Source organism: Pezoporus occidentalis, unplaced genomic scaffold (assembly GCF_034315485.1).
Source record: "Pezoporus occidentalis ecotype Australia unplaced genomic scaffold, CSIRO_AGI_Poc_V1 ctg8, whole genome shotgun sequence".
NCBI lineage: Eukaryota > Metazoa > Chordata > Aves > Psittaciformes > Psittacidae > Pezoporus > Pezoporus occidentalis.
Genome location: NW_026916158.1, coordinates 11970233 through 11995650, shown reverse-complemented (window position 1 = coordinate 11995650; position 25418 = coordinate 11970233). Strand labels below are relative to the sequence as shown.

The 25418-nt window shown below is 39.9% G+C and overlaps 1 protein-coding gene across 3 annotated transcripts; it reads right to left on the bottom strand.

The window, feature by feature from the left end:
• Positions 1-372: 372 nt before the first annotated feature.
• Positions 373-25407, bottom strand: MFN1 (mitofusin 1). 3 transcript variants are annotated; one of them, XM_062602905.1, is made up of 18 exons: positions 25273-25404; positions 24641-24762; positions 23715-23850; positions 20695-20857; positions 20013-20137; positions 18284-18392; positions 15053-15160; positions 14175-14328; positions 13979-14046; positions 9420-9541; positions 7784-7910; positions 7397-7501; positions 6348-6450; positions 4832-5061; positions 4169-4324; positions 3469-3665; positions 2081-2215; positions 373-1090 (listed from the first exon to the last, which is right to left on the bottom strand). In XM_062602905.1, the coding sequence occupies exons 2-18, from the start codon at positions 24753-24755 to the stop codon at positions 1021-1023; spliced, it is 2223 nt and encodes a 740-aa protein (XP_062458889.1). In that variant the 5' UTR covers positions 24756-24762; positions 25273-25404; the 3' UTR covers positions 373-1020. The 3 variants fall into 3 exon arrangements, 2 of the variants coding, with proteins under 2 accessions (XP_062458889.1, XP_062458890.1); XM_062602906.1 differs by lacking the exon at positions 25273-25404 and adding an exon at positions 25127-25253; XR_009961627.1 differs by lacking the exon at positions 373-1090 and adding an exon at positions 2746-2897 and having other exon boundaries at positions 2080-2215; positions 25273-25407.
• Between the last annotated feature and the right edge of the window lie 11 nt (positions 25408-25418).

The window sequence follows — 25418 nt, the reverse complement described above, 5'->3', positions numbered from 1 at the left end:
ACAGCAAAAATGTGCCTTTTTTTTAAAGAGGCTTCATATTGCTGGGCATGAGTAAAGGTGGATACTGCAGCACACCTGCCTTGTGGCTAACCCAGGAAAGAGCTGGGCTACAGCCCAACCAAGGAACTGCAGGATGGTGCGTAAGTACAAACTCTCAAACCCAGCCGCTTCCTGTGCCGTTAATCCAGCAGCAGGAGCTCAAGGTCGAGGCCCACACCCCCAGCTTCCTCCCCCAACATGGAACACCTGCTCAGCAAGTTCTCTTTGCCTGGACACGAGCTGGGTGGCATCAACAGGTACCTGCAGCTCCCCGCAAGGGATGCTCTCACATGCAAATGACCATTCCACTGCTTCACCAGCTGCAAGACAGGCTTGTTGAAATAGGTTTATTTTTACTTAAGCAATGCCATCTTGTATAAATGTGTTATCCAGAAGGGAAACTAGAGCCTACTGCATTTCATTAGTGAAGGCTCTGTGCTTTACTATCAGTTTTCACTTCCATTTACAGAAGAGAACTGCTGCCCAACACAATTTCAGTTCCTTTCAAAACAAGTCAAAAGTCCTTCTCCATGCTAGAGTTTGTATCTTCCATCCTTAAACACACTCATGAAAAAGCAGCATCCTCCATCCCCAGGTAATTCCTAAACAACTCAAACTAGGAGACAGTGGTAACCGTAATAAGCTCTCTCTCCCGGCATAAACTCCTGGATGCCAGGAAGCGAGACTTGCCACTGTTAAGTACTAATGGAAACCAGTGAGGATTTGTGTTTTTATTGTCAAGTGCCCCAAGAAATTTAGTGTTTAAGATATTTTTTAACCGCAAATCTGCAAAACATGACACACAAGAACCACTGCTCTTCATTTTGATTTACCGTCAACCTTTTAGAACGATTAACAAATGTAATGAAAGGAACATCTAAAATAGAAATCATTTCATGTGACTCCACACGGGAGAAGCGTCATTTGTAAAAATTCTACCTTGTCCTACAAAGGATCACTGGGAAAGTTGGCAACAATGTTTTATTTGCTGTTCTGAAGAAAGTGCCTGCTGAAGCCATCTAGTTCATTCTCAAGGTGAATGGCTTTATTCCTGCAAAACAAACAAAAGCGGTGGCTTTACTTCAATGCAGTAACCAGCATCAGTGCTTAATTTCTGCTCCTCTATTCCTGAAACCCACCGCACTGAGAAAACCTAAATATGCTGCCTGGTCAGAGCCTGGGACCTCACGAGCATGGGGCCTGGCCTGGCAGCAGAGGGCTGCCAGCAGCCTGCTCCACATGTCCTCCTCCCCAAAGGCTGGGCCAGGCCCACGTGGGACTTCCCCAGTTCTGGCCTTTCTTTTCCACCTTCACCTTGGGAGAGGTTTGCAATTGGAAGGAGGCAGAGGACTCCTCACGAATGCCATTCACGCGCCATTCACCATGCCACAGGGGTGCACCACAGAGCTGGGCTTCATCCAATGGTGGTCTGGAATGCCTGAGACCAAGAGACAGCCCCCAGCCAGGGCAGGCTTGCGGCAGGGAGAAAAGCACATGGGAACAAGGGCTGAAGCTGCCTCTAAGAACCTAAACTACCAATTACTGGAAGTTTTTCTTCTGTCTAAATACCTACTACTGGTACTGGAAAACAGTATTGTACTGAATGGCGTACAATGCGGCTCTCTCGTGTTCTCCTATGAGGAAGGTTCTTTGGGCAGAACTAACTTACCTACAGAATCATAGAATGATCATAGAAAGATCATCGAGTTCCAACCCCCTGCCATGGGCAGGGGCACCTCCCACTAGACCAGATTGCTCAAGAAGGTTAATATGAGAAACTCATCTCTCCCATAAAATAGAGACAAAGATAAAAACAAGCTAAGGAAGAACATTCTGGGAGCTTTGTTCATTCGCCTAGGTAGAAGCCTACATTGATTTAACCTAACCAGAGCTGTTCAGTTACAACTAAAGGAAACAGGCATTGCTGTGTACCCTGCTGCACCTGCACCTACCTCATTTCAACCTGAACTAAGCAAGCGCTAATCCCACTTACATCAGCAGGGTTGGGAATCTGCTCATGGCCAGTCACAACCAGACTTACCTCAGCTGCTTGGAGCTGCTTTGTATGTTCTCCAGCTGATCTATTTCTTTGGAAAGCCTAGCAATTTCTTCTTCCAGGTTTTTCTGGGTAATATCCACCTGCTGACAGAGCCGAGCAAAGGTAGTGGCCATTTCCCTAAAGGAAAAGCAAGGCTATAATCATGATTTATACAAGTCTGTGGTACGAAATAAAAATCTTAAGAAATTAAATGAAGTTTTTTAAATCTGATGGCATTGCAGTGTGCAGTAGGACAGAGCGATCCAAGTCTCCTGCTGTTAAAGAGACTACAGAATAGCAGAAAGCAGGAAAATTATGTATTTTTTAAATTCAAAAAGAAACCTTAAACATGCAAAATGCCTACGCTCACATCATGTCTGGCCACTTTCCAGTGAGCATTAACAGGTACAAGCCTGAGATGGGGACTCTGGCAGCGGCACATGCTGGAGCAGCTGAGTGCCCCTTCTGAAGTGCCCTGTGCCACAGCAAGTGCCCTGAACACAGGGAATATGCGCACTTTGCAGGGTAAGGTCCTAGCTGCCTCCTCAGCCATGTGCTCCCAACCTGAGTTCCAAGACTCCTCCTTACACAAAGGGAAAACCAGTTACCCTGCTGAGCCAGCAAGCAGGCCCTTCCATAGGAGAGGAGGCATGTCCTCTCTACTTCACCTCACTGGAGCACTGGTTTGAGTCCAGCTCTTCCATGGACTCACAGAGACACACGGCTGCTGGACATGGGGATGATTCTCCTTCCTCTGCAGAAGCTGAGCTCTGTATTAGTAAAGTATTGCCTGGGCTACACAGGAGAGGTGTTCTGCACCCTGGGGGTTAGAGGTCTCATTTAGCAGGCCTAATTTTCTGAAATAATAATTTAATCAAAACAAGCAGTTTCAGCAGGAGAGGCTGAGGACACAGTCATTCAGATGTTACTTTGCAGAGAAAGGTGAAAAACTATTTGGGAACGACACACACAAAACCAATGGAACTGTTCAGAAAGGCTGCTGAGTTCTTCTTGCACAGTGCTGAATGGCCACAACTGGCTGTGTAGATCTCACCCGTATCAACCCCTGAAGCAGAACAAATGCTCACCACTGAAGTGACTCAATGCTCATCCATAAGCAGACCAGTTCAGCCTCCCTGCTAGATCTGAGCCAACTCAGATGTTCACAATAAGGTACTGCAGAGAGAGTCTGCAACGTAAGACTAACTTTTGCGCTGCATGTACATACACAAAGACTACTGACCTTTCCAGCTGGTAATTTCAAACTCTTAAAAATCCCTTATGATAAATGCCAAGGGACACTAAAGCTGCCTTCCCACATCACATACAGCCAGTCTCTGCTCCAGGACAGTACAGCACTGACAGGGATTAAACACCAGCATGGTACTTACTGTTGCACCTGATGGCTGCAGTTCGCACTTGTGAGACTGACGATCATCTGCAGCTTTTCAGTAGCATAGTTTACAAACTGCTGTTTAAAGGCTCTCTCTTTTGCTTTAGTGGTCCAAGTGAGTCTCTCATAAAGATATAACAACCCATACATACTTAAGGAAAGAGAGATGAGTTTCCAGCCTACTGTTCTCCAAATCTGAAAAAGAGGAATCTTCATTAGCTTAAGTAAATTGCCATGCAGAATAAAATCTAATTCCCACCATTTTTTAAATCCTCTTCATAGCCCTTTCACCACATTAGTTAAAAAGAATTATTTCCTTATTATTATTGCAGCTGTATTCAGAACAGCTGGTACCCCAGTGGCATGGAGAACATGCAGGTTACAGAAGCTTTGCTGCTTTTCCATGAAGGAGAAAGCAAAGCTTCCCCTAAATCCAAACTGAATGAGGTACCATCAAATCATCCTTCAATTCAGAAGCTGAGCCCAAACATATGACATAGAGAATATGTCCAACTATCTTCAGAATAATTAGACCAATTTTCTCACTACAACCTCATTGCAGGTATCAGCACACTACACGCACTCATCCAGCCCATTGTTAAGTCCATTACATGTTTCATGTTGCACCCATAAAAGGAAAGATCAGCTTAATGATTGCCATCACTTCTAGTACAGTGAATGTTGCTAATACTACTTGCCACTCCGCCAACAACGATGATGCTCATAGAGGTCCGTGATGTCAGTGAAGCTAAACTCATTACCAAAGGAACCATAAAATCATCCTGCGATACATTCTCTGGAGTCATGGCAGGAAGGCTGGCAGTAGACGGGGTGGTAGCTAAAGGACGAGGGATCTAGAAGAGTGGAATATGGCAGCCTGAGTAAAAAGCATTAAGGAACTACACAGCAGATTGGTTTTATTTTCATATATTCAGGGATTGATTTACTGAAAGGAAACTCTTCAGCACAGACACGTGAACAACACTCCTGATAAGCAGTGGATGTTTTGACAGTTCCTTGCCCAGTGGGGACTGGGACAGAATAAGGGTTCTGCATAGGACTGTCCCTGCCATAAGGATCCAGAAATTACAAATAAAAAGGTTACCCAAAAGGGTTTAATTCAAACTAAAACAAAACTCAGGTAATGGCTGCAGAAAGTTTAGGAAAGGTTTTTTTGTTCCATTCTAACCCTGAATATAATCCAATAAAAATAATCCTCAACAAAAATGTTTCACACAAAGGGACTAGGGGAAAGTAGCAGAGAGCATGTAAATAATACAGGCAAATAGAGCAAAACCCAATATATTCTCATCAAGGTAAAACAAAGCGCTTAATGTCAGCCTAACCTCTGAAGCACTCACTTTTAAGTTTGGATCTGCTAGTCCCAGCAGTACTTTCTGAGCCTGTTTAGCACCCACGAAACGGTTTACAAGTGAAGTCCATCCCAAGGAAAAGTGGAACATGATATCCTCTTGAAAATCTGCACACAGACTATGACAGTTTAGATCATAGCTAAGGTCAAACCTCCTGCAAGGAACTAGCAAGTGGAGCTGGCTCTGAGCACCAGAAGGCAACAACGGTTTCAGATTTTCTAGAAATAAAACCAAACAGTAAAGGTGAGTTAGTATGGAAAGCTTCATAGCATATTCACAAGTAACATCCTTGCACTGCTGACCGGCTTTGTCAACTACCAGAACGTAAACTGGGCATTTTAGCAGTACTGATCCTACAGAATAGGCAATTTATTACTCTGATAAAATAAAACAGCCACACAAAATCAACTGAGAGGAAGCACTTCTGGAAAAATTGGTCAAAGTAACTGAAAGACCTCCAGCAATAGCCAAAAGATAAGGACAGACTAAGAAAAAGTTGGCTTATCCAGCAGTGCCATACAGAAAAGGCTACATTATTGTGTAAGAATCTTGCTCAAGCTTTTATTACCAGAAACAGATCACAACAGACGGATATGTAATAAAGTTACTACTTATTTAAAAAATAATAATAATAATAATAAAAGGGAGTGTACAAATACTTTATGAAACTATCCTGTTTTGCACTCAGAATCTGGAGAGACCCAGGGAGAGGATTATACTGCAGAAACATTATCTAACTAGTATATTTTATATATCTGTTGCGGAAGCCAAAGCTTAAACGCGTTTATAAAAGGATTAGACAACTTCCAAGAGGAAAGGTCCATTACTACTCCCTTAAGCCATTAATCCAGATGCAGTATCTTGGCTCAGATGTCCCTGAACTGAGGATGGATTGCTGTATTTACCCTGGTTCATCTCCCCAAGCATCTGCTACTGGTTCATTGCAGAAACAGGATACTAAGCTGGACAGACACTAGTCTTAGTCTAGGATGGCTTTTCCTTTATCATTTTATAATGGTAAACCATTATCAGAAAGAAAATTATTTTAAAAGCAAGTTTACTTAAATTGTCTTCCTCTAAACAATGAGGACAATTTTTTTCCTCTCCTCAGCCCAGAGAAGACAAGACTCTAGAGAGACCTTATTGTGGCCTTTCAGTTCTTAAAAGGGCAAAAGATGGAGACTTTTTATCAGGGCCTATTGCGATAGGACGAGGGGTGATGGTTTTAAACTAAAAGAGGGTAGATTCAGGCTGGATGCAAGTAAGAAATTTTTTACAGCGAGGGTGGTAAAATACTGGCACAGGTTGCCCACAGAGGTGGTGGATGCCTGGAGACAATGAAGGCCAGGCTGGATGGGGTTATGGGCAACCTGATCTAGCTGAAGATGTCCCTGCTCAGTGCAGGGCAGCATGGACTAGATGACCTTTGAAGGTCCCTTCCAGTCCAAACTATTCTATGATTCTATAAACAAAAAGTCTTAACATTCCTCCTCCCTCATCTTACCAATCATCTCCTGCTGCGACTGATGCATTGACTCATTGACTTCATTGGAACAACGATCAGCCAGGTTCCTTCCCAAACCATCTTCTATATGTTTGTTCAGTTCCTGAAGTTTTATAAAGAATATATGCTCATCAATTTATATTTAACTCATCAATTATATTATACAGAGCAGAGATATGTTAAACACTGTTGTTATTTACAGTGGGAAGAACAGCATGTTACCATGGAAATACCATGCTCTTAAACCACCCACTGTGAATGAAAACTTAACTGAAGTGACACAGGAAAGATTTCTCTAGGGCTGTAATCATTAAAGGCATGTGGAAAAGGCTGTATTTTGAATAAACCATGACACTAAAAAGCATACCATTGCTATACTGCCCTGCAAAGCCTCTACTGTCACTGTTTGATGAGAGCCAATTTCATTGCTCTGCACAAACTGATCCCTTCGACTCCCATGGGGGTCTGCTCTGGGCATTTTGCAGAGAGCACACCACAGAGGACAGAAGAGACTGGCCTCAAAACACAGCACAGAGCCGATCAACAAGGCTGAAGCAGGTGCGAGTTATAGCAGTCATTCATTAGCAGCAGAGGTGTATGTCTGCTCCTTTAAAACACTGAGGCTGAGGAATCTACAAAGGTTTAATTTTTATTTTTTTTTTCTTAAAAATTTAACCCCCCCCCCCCCCCCCAAATTGTTGGGTATTTGCAAGCTCATTTCATTTTTACATCAGTTTCCTTTTAGGTGCAGTGAAAATTGTTTATGTAAGGTCTTTATTTACTAGAAGTGAAGACTACGGATCAGGGTGTCAGTTTCAGTAACCACTCTGGTAAAAATGGCAGTTGAAAAAAAACCTAACTTCTGTCATAAAACAAAGCAGAAAATATTTCCAACCTTTTCTAGTTTTAGGTAGAGATATGCATACGGCAGAAAGTAAAAAACCTGCCGTGCTTAAAGTGTCACATAAAATGCTACACAAATTATAAAAACAGCAGTAGAAATTCAAGGCAAGACAAGGAGCCTGGCTTCAAACATGGAAAAAACTTACTGTCTTATACAGCTTCAGTACTTGAGGAGAAGGGTGAAAATCTGAATAAAATTCATCAACTAAAACCGAAAGTCTGCAAATCTCATCAGTCATGGCAGAAGAGACCTGGAAAAATGCAGTAAATACATGAAATATTTCTCCTACCTTTTCCAGCCAGAGTGAAACCAAACAACTGCATTAACTGTTACAAGGAATGATGTCATTACCTGACAGTCAAGAAGGATTGCCATTTTAAGGGAGTTTTATTCTTTTTTTCTTAGTATTGGCAAAGGAACATACCAGACATTTCAAATGTACTTCATGAGATGGGTGGGCACCTAAAGAAGCTGCCTTCCAGAAGGGGCAACACTTGAATCTTGAGAGATTGCTCACACTGTTGTTACTTACTTTATTTTCTACTTCCTCAGTAACGCGTTTGATTTTTTCCTTAGTATCTTCTGTCAAAATGTTCAGCTGGTTTCGAACAAAGTCCAGTCTATCCTTCTGATCTTCTCGCTCTTCCATTGACTGGACTCTTAACATAGCAAGAAGGAAATCACCATCACCAGCAGATACTCTCCCAGCAATGAAACAAGCCCCATCATCAGGCACGGACCACCTAGCCGATGGTTTTACTGAGTTTACTGAGCAGCCAAAAAGAATTCAAAGTGACACAGGCTGAACAAAGCAGAGGCACTACTTCAGAATGACTGCAATACAGGTATTAAATTTACAGGTGCAGTTAAAGGCTGCACTGACTGTACATAAGCCAAATTACTGGGTTTTGTTGTATTTACAAAACCAGCATTTGCATTTGGTATTGTTACCACTGTACATAGTTACAACTCAAACAGCTGTGGGGGATTAGAAGTCTTTAATACGTCACCTATCCTGATTTAAAAATAAAAGGATAAATCTAATCAAACTGTCCTACTGCTGCTCACCAGTACCACTCAGCTATTCCCTAATGGTGACATGGGTCTGATGACCCTGCCAAGCAAAGGGGAGGTGGCAGAAACCAACCTTGTCACAAACAGCTCTCTTCAGAAGTCCTTGACCTACCATTTATGTAAAAATTGCTTACAATCTAAAACAGTTATGTCCTGAAGGGCCAGCAGAAACATCAAACAATGACTCAGATTAAGAAGGGTCGCTACACAGGTTTTAGCCGGTCAGTTGACAGAAAGAAGCGGAGTAATATTTTCAATCATTGCACAGTATGTTTTCATAGGATCTGACAATGTGAGACAAGTCAATACATAAACACGGTTTGCAAAAGCTGACATATTCAGGAAGATGAGTGTGTTTGACAGGCACAGTGGAATCTGCTGAAACATAAAGACACACTATTAACAGACACAGAAAGGAGATGGAGAGGATTAAACATGACAGCAAGTTCACTGTGTACAACAGAGACAAGAGGCAGCCACAAAAGTAAGGAAAAAATCCATACATATGCAAACCTCAAAGAACAGAATAGATGAGCTGCTATCATTAGCACTAAAAGGATTACATGAGCAAAGAGAGAATAAATATAGTTAACGATACAATCTGGAAAGGGCCAGAGGCCAAGCCTGTGTTAGCCTGGGCCCTTCTCAGCAGTTAGCAGTATTCTAACCACTTGCAAATTAAGTGTCTACATCCTCCCATTTATTTTCTCAGTGTTACTGTTAACAAAAAACTTCATTAAAGCAGGCAAAAGCATCACTTTGGAAATGCTAGACACAGCTAAAAAAGCCTTAATATTTCAAATATTTTTAAAAAGTATCTGAAAACCTACAGACTGCCTCTGTAACTGTAAGTCAGTAATGAAGAATAACAAAGTATACCAAAATCCCTATACAAGCGTCACAGACCAAGCACAAGACTGTGTGGTGCAAGTGAACAGCAGTAAGACTGACACACCAGAGAAATTCTCTGTTTCTTACCAAGTGAGAAAAGTGAGTTTTAAAGTCCATAATCGCCCAAGAAAATCACCAGCATAGAAAAGGTTCCTCAGAGGATCTGGATAAACCAAAGCCAACCAGCGCTCCATTCAACCTACCTTTTCTCTGCTGCTGCTACGTTTATGGCGTCCATAATGTTTTTCACAGTATCTATTATCTGTTTAGCTCTGATAGTGTGCTGTTCAAACTTGGTTTTCACGGCTGACTGCGAGATACACTCCTGCGAGGGGCCCAAGCCACAACACATTACTGCAATTCCATGCCAAGACATTCAGGAATTTCACTGTCAGAAAGCACACGCTGCTAATTTTACTATGAACTTAAATCAATGGGAAATAAAAGGGAAAAAGTATACAGAAATTAAAAGACAACAGAACTGAAATCTCAAATGCGTCTATAGCAGCAAATCTGTACCTTTGTGTTCACTCACAGTAATGTGCATAGGTTTTTAGTCTTTCAAAATAAATTAATAACGTAAAGAAAAAAGAAAACTCGGATGAACAAGTAAGATAAATCTAGCTCTTCGGAGAATTTTCCAAACTAGCTCTTGGGAATTATAAACATCTAATATGAATGCGGGTAAAACTGCCTCCCTTGAGTTGTCTTCGTTGCAATACATGCTCTTAGTTTCAAGAAGCAGTTCTGTTGACAAAACTTTACATGCTCATGTCAACACTGACCATCCAGGAACATACAATTAGCAATAAGAAGGATTAAAATTAGTAGACATTGCTCTAAAGATACAATTTGTAATCAATTTTCCATCTTGAATATTATTCACTAATTTACCTATAGGACACTAATTGAAAAGACATAAAACTGATCAATTTGGGCAAAAGCAAATCAGTTGTAGTAAGCCATAAATTAAGACCTGCACTATGTCACCAAAAGGTAGCCTCGCCTTCTGTGATTGAGGAGAAGAAAGCAAGCAGTTTTCTTATACCAGATCTTTTGGGGTTTTTAAATTGTTCTCAGTCTATGTATGCACTTTTCCTAGCCCAAATACGTTTAGGTTGCTTTTAGAAGACTTGCCTATGACCTTAGTATAGTTTGTAATAACAAATTTCAGCTATCTAAAAATAATAGATCAAAACAAAATAATAATAAAAAAGTATAAATTATAATCTCTGTTCCTCGATGAAGCAGATCTAGAAATCAGCAATGAAAGGCCAGAGTTTCATAAATATCAGCACATTGTAAGAGCTAGACTATGTGTCATGGAGGAAAGAATCTTCCCAACATTACTATGCAGTAGATAAAAGGTTGACAGTCACTCGCAACACAATGAGAAAATCCAAGTTAGAGCACTAGGAAAAACACAAAGGTTAGTTAAATGACTGGGAAAGATAAGAATGGGACAGCAGCAATTTTGGTGTCAAGTAACTATTTACCAAAACAAAGAGAAAAGGTATGTTTTAACAGCATAACCAAAACCAGCTGCCTTCCAGCCCACTTGCAGTGTATCAAGACAGTCTTTAAACACACTGCTTATTTACACTCCTGTGCAGTGTTAGAGAAGGACTCTGCAGTAGTGTACTAATTTACTCCAATTTACAGCCAGAATTATTATTCTACCCTGCCTCCCTCCTCCATTCCTCCCCACACCATTTCTGTTACTAGCTTTTTGAACAAACTTGGGAAACACAACCTGAGGCATAGTGAGGTTTGGTTTTACATAGAATATCCACTAAGGATTACTGCACACAGTACACTACGCAGGCACTTCTTTGCTGTTTTGGTAAGACATTTCTTTGTACCTCACTGTAAAATTTCAGAAGAAAGATACACTGACTACTGTTATTTCACAATATAAAAATTCAGAACTGAATTCAACCCTTTAAGACTTTCTTCCTTTGTTGTAACACAGCTGACAGACACAGTAACATTGCTTTTTAAAGCTACTACATTTATTTGCAAAATCATAATTTCACCACGGCTTGCGTTTCTAGTAATGCCTGGACCAGTTTTTCTTTTCATAACTTTAACCACCCTGTGCTTTGCAAAAAAACATGCTTATATCTCTTTCTCACAGAGAAGTCTACGTAACTGTACTTACAAACCTTTCAGAATGGTCCAAATTTTTCAGAACTAACACTGATGCGTTGTTTCTAGCTACATGAGCTCCTATCAATCCTGAATGAACGAGCTTTCCCATCAGGGAACTGACACTAAAATCAGTAACGTGGAAGTACTGGAGACATAACAGTTCCTCTTCTCAGCCCACGTGGAAAAGAGGAAGAAGCCATCCAATTTTAATGAAGATACAAGCAGGGTAAGAATCTAGGAGGAGCAAAACCATCAGATATAGCTAGCGAGAACATGGAACATGTGGATGCAAAAAGAGCGCAAGCAATGTTTGAAAAGTCAGAACCTGAACAGAGACTAGGAGCTAAAGGCAAGACACACAGACTGTGGCTGGGAAGTGTTTTTTGAAGACAGATAAAAACATCTGTGCTCTCTTCCCTTCTTTTTCACAGACTGGAGTGTAATCCAAGGGTTGTGGGACCTGCAGCTCCTCTGTCAGGAAGCAGAGCAAATGCAAAGTCCTTGAGCCAGAAGTGCTTAGGCTGTACTCACGGCTATACAGCATCTGAATTAAGGCAGCAGTGCATTTAAAGCACAGTATCAAGCAGGATGTTTCCAGACTGAACACAAAAAATTCTACCTGATATACGATATTCATTAGTAAATGAGATTGTATAGCCTCATGCTGCTAAACACAACTAATGACAATAGTATGCTGATGATAGCTGCTTTATCAGCTCAAATGACAGTACTCTGAGTACTAGATCTGAAGATTTCAGACCTGGTGAACCATTTAAGTATCAGCCTCACTTTAAAAGCAAATAAAATGTCATTATAACTTTGGAAATTGCCCACAAAACATGAACCTGAAAGAAGCTGTGACACCAGACACTCAATGTTTAAGTTGATTTGGCAATCTTAATTTAGCACATTGTCATTCTCTTTAAGTGATGTGATCACACTTGTATTCAAAACCCTTCATCATGATTTCACGATGAAACATGGCTGAGCAGGGAAAAGCATTACAGAACCAACTCTCACTGCTGGAGTTGGAAGGTGTGCAGCAAATGAAACATGTAATGTGAAAGAAGAAAAAAGTTAAGGCCTTACCATGCTATCACAGAATGGTTTTTTGTCCCAAACTCTGCCAAATAAACTTGTCATGAGGTTGTGATCTCACGGAGGATGCTTCTCATTTTGGTGGCCAACTTGAGACTGTGACATCTGATTTACACATGTGCTGAGCACTCACAGCATCACATCATTTATTAAGTCAGCCATCCATCTTAATCTTAAAATACCCTAACTGTTGAGTGCTCAACTGTAATTATAAGAGATTTTGTCAAAAAAGCTTTGGGTACAGCACCTGGCAAAATATGCTAAAGAACAGTAACTGACTTGGTAGCTGAATTTCCACTTCCTTCCTACTGGTTGAAAATTTCTTACTGTAATTCAAGGACAAAAGTTACAAGCAAAAAATGCATGTTTGGCTACAACTTGCGGCACAAGCAACAGATTTCATGCCTCATGGGCTCAGGTCCTGTCAGTATTATGACTCAATCATTTCAACAATTCAGTCACCTATAGTAGAGTGTGGATAAGAAATAAATTAAAACTTCAGTCTGACATTTTCTTGCTTATGCAGGACTAAATAAAGCTATTATTTTAACACCTTTTTGATCTACACACATTGTAGATAACTTGGTTTTGCTAAAGTCAAATGGGTTTGTTGTGATGTGAGAAGAAATATTTTTCAAAGGCAGTTTAATTTTTCAAAATAAACCAAAGAAGGAGTTACCAGTTCTGGCACACAAGAGCCATCCTGAGCATGTAGTGTATGCAAACTACAGTCACTGAGTTCAGGCTCATGGTGCATGAGATATGCTGATCCACACCACACAAAACCATGAAGGCATACCCAAGATACCTCCTTAAGATATGCAAGAATGGCTTTAGAGTTATGAATTCAGCAAGGCAAATGGATTCTATCAGAAAGAAATCACTCACTGTCTAGCCAGTCCTACTTCTGAAGGAACTGTAAACTCCATCTATGGATACAGCTAAACTGATGTTGAAGGATGGAATACTTACAACAAGAAGGATGCAAAACCACTATTAATGTTCAGAGCATCAGAGCTAAGCAGTAGATAATGGTGATCACTTCAGAACTCTGGCTTTAAAAATGCAAGTAAATATTTAGATTTACATTGGTGAAAGAGAATTTCTTACTAGTGGTATCCTGAATTACAGTGATTGATTGCAAGGCTACAACTTCAGAACAAAACAAGGCTTATTGTAGAGAAAACATCTCACCAGCTCATGGTTATAACTGATACACACCTTTCTAAGAGCATCAGCTCTTTTTATATAGACTATACTACTACAGAGATCTCAAAACATGAGCTAAGAGTTTTGGTCCCTTTCCTCACAGAACAATACTTCTTTCCAACAGTTACCTGCTACTCAAGGTGAGGAGGCGTACAGAACCCACAGATAAGCCAAAGCCGTCAGATGGTTTGAATACCTTATGCTCCTCCACTTGCTAACATGGGTAATGTTCAGTAAAATGAAGCGAAGCAGAAGTTACCTTTGCATTAAAAAACAGGCAGTCTGAAAAGCCCATCATAAATACCTCAAATATCTGCTCAAAATGTTGAAACTCCTGGAATCTTGTCTGAAACCCTTCGGCAAGTGCTGCACCTGTAAAATATAACAGACCATAAGGGAAAGAGCAATACCTCACAGCAGTGACTGTACCCCAAATATTTTTATTTATCAGGTTTTATGATATTTTCCTGTATTTGAGGAAAGCAAGAGTTCCCACACACCACCCTCTGGCATTCCTTGGGCCTTCTGTCTCCTGGCACTCAGAACTTCTTTTGCAGAAACAAAAAAGATGCGATTCCTCGCTTCTACAGGATCAATAACTTTGAGCTCATCAACTAGGAAAGTCAGACAGCGCTCCATGTGCTGCCTGCGCACCTATGGGAAAGGTAAAAAGCTCGTGAGAACAAGGCAAAAACTGAGTCATCATCAAATTAGAACATCAGAGTCAGAAACAGATACTGAACAACCCCTTAGATAGCAGATGCCTTCTAATCCTACTGACGCAGCTTTTAACCATTTAAATAGACCCGGAAGCAACAATATGTTTCTGACAGTGGTATAAGAAAGTAAGTCAGAAATATCAGTCAGTTACTGGCTTAACCACTTCATTCCCCATATACAGAGAAATAACCACCTCTGCAAGCTAGCTGCTGCTGGAAAGATCTGAAGAGCACACCAAACTGTTACCATCTAACACTGTACTTTGCCAGCTAATCTCTGCATGTATACATGTATAATCTGAACCCTCAGCCTGCATTACCATTACAGAAATTAATAATACAAAGAAAACTTAAAACAAGCTTAACTGTGGAGGAAAAGGTTCTAAACAAGCTTCCCACTGTATTACCTGCCTGCATATATTGGAGTTTGAATGTTTGAATTGCAGGTTGCATTTTGCTCTGAACAAGGAATAAATTATTTCCATTTTCTGACCAAATAACTTATCCTTTTATTAATAAAACAAAGCTGGCATTTTCATATTAACAACTGTATTATGTAGGCAATTTAGCATGTCTTTATGCATGTGGGGGCCTTTTCTTTATATATATATGTTGGGTTTTTTTAAATCAACCCAAATAAGAGCCATCAAGTCACTCACATCTTCCATGTATTCCGGTTCTGATGCAGAGGCATCCCATCTGTTATTCAAGATGAAGATGTTTGGCTTGGAAAGTCGTTCATTCACTTTATGGAAAAAATGCTTTTCCTAAGAATTAAAGCACAAACAGAAAACTCCCCAGACATCCAAATAAGAGTCATGTAATCTTCTGTAAGAGATTCTGAAGTTATTGCAGTTTTTTAAAAGGTTATTAAAAATAATTAATTAGTATTAAGCCCCACATACATCTAACACAAAAAAAAGGGCTCATGATAATCATTATATGTCCTAAGACCAACACCAGCACTAAAAGTCAAAGAAGCTTCTCTAAAAATAGGTACAAATACAAATTAAGAAAACAGACAGTTTAGAAAACACTGGAAATAAAGTCTATTTTGCTATAAATCTATCATGCTATTCACTGGTTTGCTTTTTTTTTTCCCCTCACAGAACTTCATCTCCTTTGACACTTCTAGTCCTGTAGGAAACTTGTGACACTCAAAATATTGCTGGGGAAGAGAGAAAAGGAAAAGGAACACACAAGATGCAGCTCATTTCCTTTTTAAAATAAGATGCCTGGCTAAAACTGTGAAGTCTTCCTTATCTGAAAAGTACAAAAGTACTTCTGTTCACTCTGTCAGACCTGGATTCTATATCCTGAAAAACACCCTCTAATTGTATCCTTCAACTAGGTGATGTCAGCTTCAACTACAGACAAGTTACATTGCCTATATGTAAATGTATGGCTTAAGCCACAGGAAGAAAAGTCACTGCCGAATGTTTTCATTTTAAAAATAAGAAGGCATGTGCCTGAAAAACGTATTTAGGTCCTTTGCCCGTACCTAACACCCATCATTGCTGTTTTCATAGTCATAATGGGTAAGTCATGATGGAATGAATCTCTGCGCAGCACAACTGAAACAGAAGAGATCCCTGGGCTGCCGTAAGCTTTTTGAATCTGCAGCAGGACATCACCGCACATTCTGGACACAACGCTGGAGATACATTAGCTTCTGTCATCCAGGGAGTAAGCATATGAAAACAAGGTGACTGCTGCAGAAATAAGAACTTTGTCTGAAGAGAATTTATGAGGCAATATTAGAAAAAAACGTGTTTCTGCAAAAAAGCTGTGCTTTTGTAGCAGCTGCCGTGAAGAAGTTGCCAAGTATTCTCAGACCTGTTATAGTAAGAGGTAAAAATAATGCCTAAGGAGGATGAGAACATAGTTATCATGTGCTTTACCTGAAAGACAAGCTTGTGTAGATGAAGAAATTACTATTTGCCACAATGCAAAGCAAAACAGAAATGCTTTAAAGCAGTTACATAATTGTTAAAGGCAACTTCATTTGTATCTACCAGACTGAAAAATTTAAAAGGAAGAGTAAGAGAACTGTTTACTGAGCCAAAGCCTCAATCACAACTAAGATGCACCTCCTTTCCCTCTAATATGCACCCTGGACACTGGTGTTTCCAGATTCCAGTAATTACAAGGTGCTCAGTATTAAGTGAGGATTTATAAGCACAGCAACCAAAAACTCTTAGCAAGACTTTAATGCTTGAAACAAATTGCAAGACTAACCTTTTTCTATTTAGCAGCTTCCAGCCATACCTGACAAGGAATAAAGGCTGGCCAAAAATCTCATTAAAAAGCAGAGGAGCACTTCTGTCACTGAGCATTTTAGATGAGACAAATACAAAACCAACAGAATCTTCCAGCAGATATGTTGGAAAGACAAATAGGCCATACATTTATTATATTGGTCAGATGGGTTTTAATGGTTATTTTTCCTGAGTAAATGAGAAGCCCTATTAAATCTGCCTTTTCTCTGCTACTTCATTACACCAAACTGAAATCTGGCACACAGGTCCCTACTGTTTCTGTGTTTATATAGTAATGAGATGTTCACTGAAACCCAATCTTTTTTTCTTCTTCCCTTTTTTAATTAAAAAAACCCAAGCCAACTATGGTATGCACACAGTACAAGCAACCTCTAGACTCTGTTCATACTAAACTTCAAAGTGTGCCTCATGTGAGATAATGGAGAAGACAAAGGAAGAGCTGTGTCAAATCCTCTCTCTTTACCGTGGATGTTGTCAGAATTTTCTCCCCCACCCCCCTTCTAAATCACATCTTTTTGGTATCAGAATCTTTGACGATCAGGCTCAGAAGATGGACTGTAATGTTTTTAAACTCGTTCTTCTTGTATCTACCAAACTATTCTCATTTGCTAGAATGCAAGGATATACTGTCTTTGTACAGTCAGTTTTCTTTTGGATTAAAAAAATACCTCAATAATTAGAAAGTTCAGACACTGCATGTCAGAGCTATGCTCAGAACAATCAGAGATTTGTCTACAGTAGGCTCAATAAAAGTCTTCAAGAGACTTCTCAGCAGCATTCTACTACATTTTGGCAGTCACAGTTCCAATAATTTGGAAACCTGATATTGACATTGTCTGCATTCACAATACTTAGTTTAACGAAAACTGAAGATCACTACAAAATTAAACCAAATCTCTGGTTTCATATTTTGAGTATCATAACAGCTCCTTTGGTCACCTTGCACTCTCTCCTTCTACAAGTCATACAATATATAGGCTACAAGGTATACAGGAGTCTTCTCTCTTGAAACAAGGCTCTTTATAGAATAAAGGTGTTAACATGTCTTCAGCTCTCCAAGTTGCACAGAACCATGCAACATGAATGCTTATTGCTAGCATTTTCTTCAGAAGTACCATCCAGTGAGGGGAACGGGTAACACTTGTCCTCAGCAGAAGGTGCATCAAGGGAATTCACCCTCTTCTGAGACAAGAACACATGAGGAACAATTCTAACTTCCTTCACCTACTTTGTGTATTTTCCTGAACTTCTGGACATGAAATACTCTGGAATTTATTTCTTTGATAATACAAGTGCCTTGAGCTGACAAGAATCAACAAACTGTAAGGCAAGACAAGCACTGCATCACCCATTTATCACAAAAGAAACTGAGATAGGAAGGACAAATATGATGCTTAAGTCAGAGTAAGCAAAACTCGTAAGAGGCTTGGTTCTCCTTTCCCCTGCAAGAGATATACATCGTTTCTTGCTTCCCACCCTCAAGAGCTATTCTCAACATCTCAGTGCAATAATTCACAGGAGCTTCAGTAAAGGCCTAAGAGAAATCATTTCAGCTGTGAAACTGCTGAATACTTAAATGAAGAACTAACGTAAAATCATTGCGTAACATACCGTGTTCATGAGAGTTGATTCAGAATTGGCAACCAAGACAAACACATCAGCATCTAAGCAGAATTTATCAATCCAGCTGTCCAGTTCAGTAGTGACATCTGTGCCAGGGCTGTTGAGAATAAAAAGCCACAAACTCATATTTACCCAGAAAAGGAGCATTTGATTTTTATCAACTGAAAAAAATAGAGTGGGATTGCCTCATGGCCTTGTAAGAACATACAAAGCTTTAGGGTGATGCCTACCTCAAGCTTAAGGCAAACACAGCAAAAGCCAATTATCATTTTTAAGAGTTATCAGTCACTTGCTCATTGGACCATCTACTTATTCGAAAATGCAGTTTCGATTGAATAAGTAGGCAGACCACAACTGCCAAGAAAAGTGACAGGCAGTCCATCAGAAATCCAGGCAGTCTCATAGAACAGTCCCCCATATCCCAAGTTTTAGATTTCCATCAAAAAGGACAGCTATTCATATGATGTTTTCTCCATTAATAAAGGCTTACTTTAAAGTGAAATGCTACAAAGCTGTGTACAGATTTAACAAGAAACTAAAATGAAGTTAAAACCATAGTGCTGTCAGTTTTTTTAAAATTTAAGTGGAATATGAGATTAAGTCATGTTTGCAACTCCTCAACTACTGCTGGTTTAAATTTTCTCTATTTAACAGTAAAAATATGATGCTCTCCTTCCAAGAACCTGTTCTCAGAATCCAGACTGTTTTCCTTTCACATTTCACCGTTAGCATCCGAGACTTTGCAGACCAAATCATGCCTTGTATCGTATCTATGCAAGGATCCCTTCTGGGTTTCCAGCATACCTGTGCTATGCACATGTCCCCAAGCAGACAGCATATGTGCATAAGCTTAGAAGCCCAGCAGTGCCTCAAAACCACCAGCTCCCTGTGCCAGTCGGGCTGGCTTTCTCCATGACTAACACAGGACCTGAGTTTGCACCCAAGAAAACAACAAACGCCTAGTGATTTCAAAGGTGTAAGACCAGAGATGCAACAAAAAACTCACTACAATTTATCAGAATACAAGCTGGGTATTGTTATGCTGGATATGAAAATAATCATAGTTATAAATTCACTCATACTCAAGTGAATTACTCTCAAATTCAATCTATATTGATTCACAAATCAGGTCATACCTCAGTGGCCAGGAATATCGGCATTTGACACAGACAAAGCAACAGCTTTCAGAATTCTACAAATACACAAACTCTGAGAAATGGTAGCCCAACACACAGGCGCACACAGCCCATGTAGTCACAATTGCATTTTGAGGTCACCCATTACTTTGGTATGTAGGTAATGCAAGTCTTATCAGAAGCTCTTAAAAATTAAGTCCAGATTGCCTATGCTTCACATGATCAGTGTGAAGTGTTCAAAGACAGCAGACAGACAAGAGGTTGCTGTTGCATCAACCCTACTCACGCTCCCATACTGTTTTAAAGGTAGAAGTATCCTTAGACAAAAGGTAGTCCCTTGTTAAACTAAATCATAAGACACCTGCCTGCTCCAACTGTTACAAGGCCAAAATCAGCAGGGTGATCACAGGCAGCAGTGTAAACAAAAGAACAAACTCTGTAATCTCTCCCTCTCTAATAAAGTCTGCTTTTCGATAACTTTGCAACCTAACAACCAAAGCACAAACTATTAGTAAATCAATCTCTCTTCTAAATAATATAATAACTAATTTAAGAAAACATTTACTAAAACAGAAAAATACCTGTCCACTAAAACCAAATCATCTCTCAGCAGAGCACACTTTGACTTGGGCCAGAAGACATGGACAAGACAGCCAGCTTTCAAATCTTTATCCATGTGAAGTGCATGAGCAAGCTGATTGACTGTCTATAAAGAACAAAAAGAAAAGGCAAACATGAACACGAACAATTCTGTAAATCAGTCTAATTTAGTTCTCAAGCAAACCTGGTCAGGATCTATCTTGAACAGAATAAGAGAATTCATACATCCTTCTGGTGAATATTTGTGACGATACTTTTTTAGAAGCTCTTAGACTCACTAGCATCTAAAGAACAAGTTGTGCCTTGAAACTCAGACGTTTCTTTGGAGCGAGTGGTATTCTCTACAGGGCTAGAGTGTGTGATACTGAGCACCATCGTGAATTTCTCTTTGAGGTTTAACACATCAATGCAAGCAGCTGAATAAGTTAAGCACCATAAGGCCAAATGAGAAGCACATTCCAAATCCTTAACAAGTAAGAGAACTTACTTTCAGATCTATAAATCACTCAACATAAGCTGTGCTACAAGACATGCATTAGTTGTTTCTCTGAAATATCCAAGATAAATTGCAAAGTAAACCACTGTAGTTTGTTAGACTTGAAATTATTAATGACTGAGAAAAAATTACTGTGAAAATCAGCATTAATCATTCAAAAAACGTACCTTGACGCTCTTCTTTTCATCTGACCCTTCTGTCATAAGATAAGCCTTATCTCCATCTGTCCCTTCCACACTGAGGAAGCAGTTAGTTGTATGGCCAATCCCACTAGGAAGTACCTTATCCCACAGCATTGCATTAATAACTGAACTTTTCCCACTGCTCGTTCTAGAGGGACAGAAAAATCAAAGCACTTTGAGCACAGTACAGTAGCATTAAACATACCTTTGTCCTGAACAGAATACACCCAATTAATTACATCAGACCCACATACTGCAAGCTGTTTTGGGTGACAAAGCTTCAAGCCAGGACAGCACAGCTTGCCAGAAAATAGGGAGTGCATGAAAAGTTTATCTGGATAGCAATTTAAAAAGTCTTCCTTGCTATCAACATTGCCTATGCAACCAAGAAAACCAATTTTCATTTGCATGAACACACACTAGCTTAACTAGCCCAACCTGGACTGCCAAACGTGCTTTACCTGGTATACCTCAATCTGTGTAAGGAATTTGAAAAAGATCCTGGCTCAAATCTGCTACACCAGAAAAAGCATCTAGCATAAAAAAATACCTCACATCAATTTAAAACAATTACTAAATCACACAAGGGGCAGTCCCCCTCTTCTCTGTGCCAGCCTGGGCATTCCTGAGAAAAGGACCAATCAAAAATACATGTAACATTCTGGGCAGAATTATGTTTTGACCAGACAACTCCACATTCTTGCTCACAGCAAGGCTAATGGAATTCCAGGGACGCTGGAGGGAGGAGGCCATGAGAACGCCGCATGACCAAGGACTACCCTCTATGGTGGCAATCAACAGCAACTCCTTAAAATGTTCACGAAATTACCACCTCAGCAACTTAAGGTGCCTTTGGAGAAACGCCTCATCTTTACCAGTCAGAAAGGAGCTGCTACTTCTGGTAGAGTCTTCTAGGCATAAGATGAGGTACAAAAGGAGAGTCAGCGCACTACTGCCTTCAGGTAAGCTTCAAAGCACTGCTGTGGAAATTCTCACCACAGCCAGCAATGACAATCCAGAACAATTTAATGCATGTTAATCTGAATTGAATGAAGATTTCTAAGGCAAGACATGAAACAATGTGCAAAACATCCTCAGTTTTTTTTCTTGTGCATAATACTTTTAATGCTTGTGCGGTTTAATTACAGAACTTAGTCTTGCCCTTCTTTTAGAAGGCTGAAATAGTTAAGTTAACCAAAACCCTGTTGATTAAAATTAACTGGTCAGCAACTCAAGATTCTGCAAGAACTTGGGAAATCTCAGCAATGTCCTACTTAACAGTAACCCTCACCCATAAATATCTAAAGTTTAACTATTACATAACAGTATGAAGTTACAGAGACTTTCTGAGCTATTTTTGAGCTATTTCTAGAAAAAAGTTCAGTGCTCACTGTACAACAGTTTACAAATTTATTCAAAATGTCAGAGGAAGAGTGGAATTTGCTTTTTCCCATTCTGAATCTTTGCCCTTGGAAAAACCAACTTTTACCACACATCACAGCCTGCAAACGTATTCTACTTTTAACTTTGGGAAATATCAAAGCTAAGATATAACTAATTTCCTTATCTTAGATCCTTTTATTGGTTTTCTTTAAATAGCTGAACTATTTTTAGCAAAATAAAGCTAAGACCACTGTCCCATGCATTTTTTTCCAATACTCTTAGAGAATTTTTACAACTAAAACTTGAAGATTTACACTCCTGGAAAAAAAAAAATATGTAAACACATGCTTAAATTTAAGCACAGAAAAATCAATCTTCCTGAAGCAAAGTGGACTAACAGACCTCAGACTAACCAGGCACATAAAAGCATTTGAAAGCACTAGTCTTTTACAATGACTTCTCTATTTTGTATCTGACATTACATTTGGGAAGGCAGATTTTCATCATCTTCCATCATCTTCCAACACCTTCCAAATTCTATAGGAACAGAATGGCACAATGTTTGGAATGCAGAAATTTATTGGAAATGTTAAGGCCCTATCACAATTTCTTACTGAAAATTTACAACTTTTCCACTAAAATGAGACTCAAATGCAAAACAAAATGCAGACAAGCAGAGACACATAAAACCTAAGTGCTCTGGGTTTATACACCTGACATCACAGCATCTCTTCAGAATGCTTCTTACGTAGTAATACATTTCAAGGGCAACAAATACCTTTCTTTTTAACTCCCTTTCTTCCTGCTGCAAATTAAAAAATAAAAAAATATAAAAAAAAAGCTGAGATGATCCCAAGCTGACTAAAATGAAAAGTTTTCTAATACTGAAAATAATTTATATAGATACATGTATTTTATATATATATATATATACACACACACCTAAAACAAAAGTGAAATTAAATCACCCATAACTAAATATGCTACCTAAATATGCAAAAGGTTTGACACTTGATTTGTGGTAATACCACCAACACCTGCGAACTAGAACTTTTCCTAATTACTGATTCAGGAAAGCAGAACCAATGAGGCAATCACCTCCATTTTTCTTCAGCTGCTTATATACAGAAACATAAGGAGCCCAAAGTTTAGTTTTTCAGTACTTGCGATCAAGCACAACCAAGACAGTTGGTACATCACAGTAACAGTTCAGTAAACCAAAGATATGAAACAAAACCACTGTATTAAAAAAAAAAAAAAAAAAAAAAAAAGGCAAAAAAAAAGCCATTCTGGAGAAGATGGTGACAAACTCTGATCTTCCCAAGCCAAGCAACTGATCTATACAGGATGATTATTTTACAAAGTTTATCAATGAAATGCATGTAATGATAAATAATTAATCTACAGTCACAAGGCAAGATGGCATCAAAAAAATGTTCAGTATCAATTAGGTAAGAGTGAACTTGGTTTTATGTATTACATTTCAAGCAACAATAATGAGGAAAACAATGAAGCACTGACTCCAGTGCATTTAAGTTATAAAGATAGACATTAGGCGCTACAAGAGAGAAAAAAACAGCAACAAAAAAAACAATTTACGTTCTGGTAATTCCATTCATTACCTGCCAAAAAAAGCCACTTTCATGTGTCTCCGTGAAAGCACCTCACCGATGACTGCTAACTTGTTTTTATATGCCTGTATTTTTGCTAGTTCGTCTTCTGTTGCTACATGCTCAAGCTCTGGGTTCTTGTATGTGGCTACACACAGAAAAAGAATAACATAAAAGTAATCATATACAGACATAGATTATCACTACTTCACATGCCAGTAAAGATCTGTGCAAATTTTAATGATGCAATGGTAAGAAAACAAGACAAAACCCCATTATGGACACTGATATTAGTCTTTGTCATCTGATAGCTCCACCAAAAGCACTTGTGCCATCATTCCAGATTAATCACCAATCCAACTGCTGGATTTAATAACCCTGTGAACACAGCCTGCTGTGCTGATGTGCTCCACTCTCTGCAACACCTGCTTCCTTCAGAAAGGAAAGCCAGGACCTCTCAAGGATAGAGCAGCTAGGCTGGACTATCTTCTCCCTGCAGAGATCATTGAGGTGATGAACCAGCTCCATGTGATGACACATACACCTACATGTTGGTAAAACATCAACCAGTGGTTCTCTGCATTACATCATGTTGATCTACTTTCTAGCTGAATAATGGGAGAACCTGTTTGTCCTTTCTTGTACTAAAGATAAAACACAAAAGGAATATAAAGACTGGAGTTGTTAAGTTTTCCTCATGGAAAGAAGGCTGACTACTAGCCCAAGCAATGCAATCAGCTTCTCATATACATAACCACCCTAGGAATTCCTGGTGGCCCGAGATGGAAAAAAAAAAATCAGCAATGTTAAATGAAAAACGTGACTGCTTCTGAAGGTGTACGTTTACACAAACAGCCTATATCCTGATGTACATTGTTCTACCGTAAAATACATTCAAAGCAACAGACAAGACCCTTGTGTTTAAGATGAAAGCTAACCTTCCACAAAAGTTGCTCCCTCTGTGACATAGTCCAGCAATTGGTCGAAAATGGCAGTGATAGTCTTTTTAGCAAGCACAAAGTGCTTCAGGGGAGAGACGGTAGCTTCTGCCATCGTGCAACTGCAAGGAAAGTTACATGAAAGTTACATGGAAGTGACCAAAATGCTCAGTACACCCATCTACGTGAGAAGTCATAGCTTCTTACCCAGTCATTCAAATAAAAAAGCCCCCCCCGCCCAAAAAAAAACACAAAACACAAAACCACCAGCAAACAAACAAATCAACAACAGAAAGAATTCCACGAAACAAGAAACCCAGACCCCTAAACCACAAGGAACCCCACTAAATTTAGACCACGTTGGTTTTATTACCCTAACAAACTCTCTTTCTCACTACACGCGCCGACAGCGGCTCACGAAGCTCAACGATTTGGTGAGGCCTGTCCCCGAAATACGAGGTTTTCGTCTCCTAAAACGCGGCTCACGCTTTCCCCACCGCTCGGAGGTCAGCGCTGTCCTGTAAGCCCAGGGAGGCCGGGCCCGCGGAGCCCCGCGGCCACCCAGGCAGACCTTGCCCCCGCCACGACAAGGGGTGACACCCGCCGCTGAGAGGCCGGCTCGGGTCACTTACAGAGCTTCAGCTAGCTCCTACCGTTACTCGGCAACCGCCGCGCCACTCGCGGGGCCCTCCCCACAGCCACCGCCTCCTACTGCTCCCCGCCGCCGCCGGGACGGGGGCGCACATCACTTCCGCTTCCGCCTCAAGCGCTCCCGGCT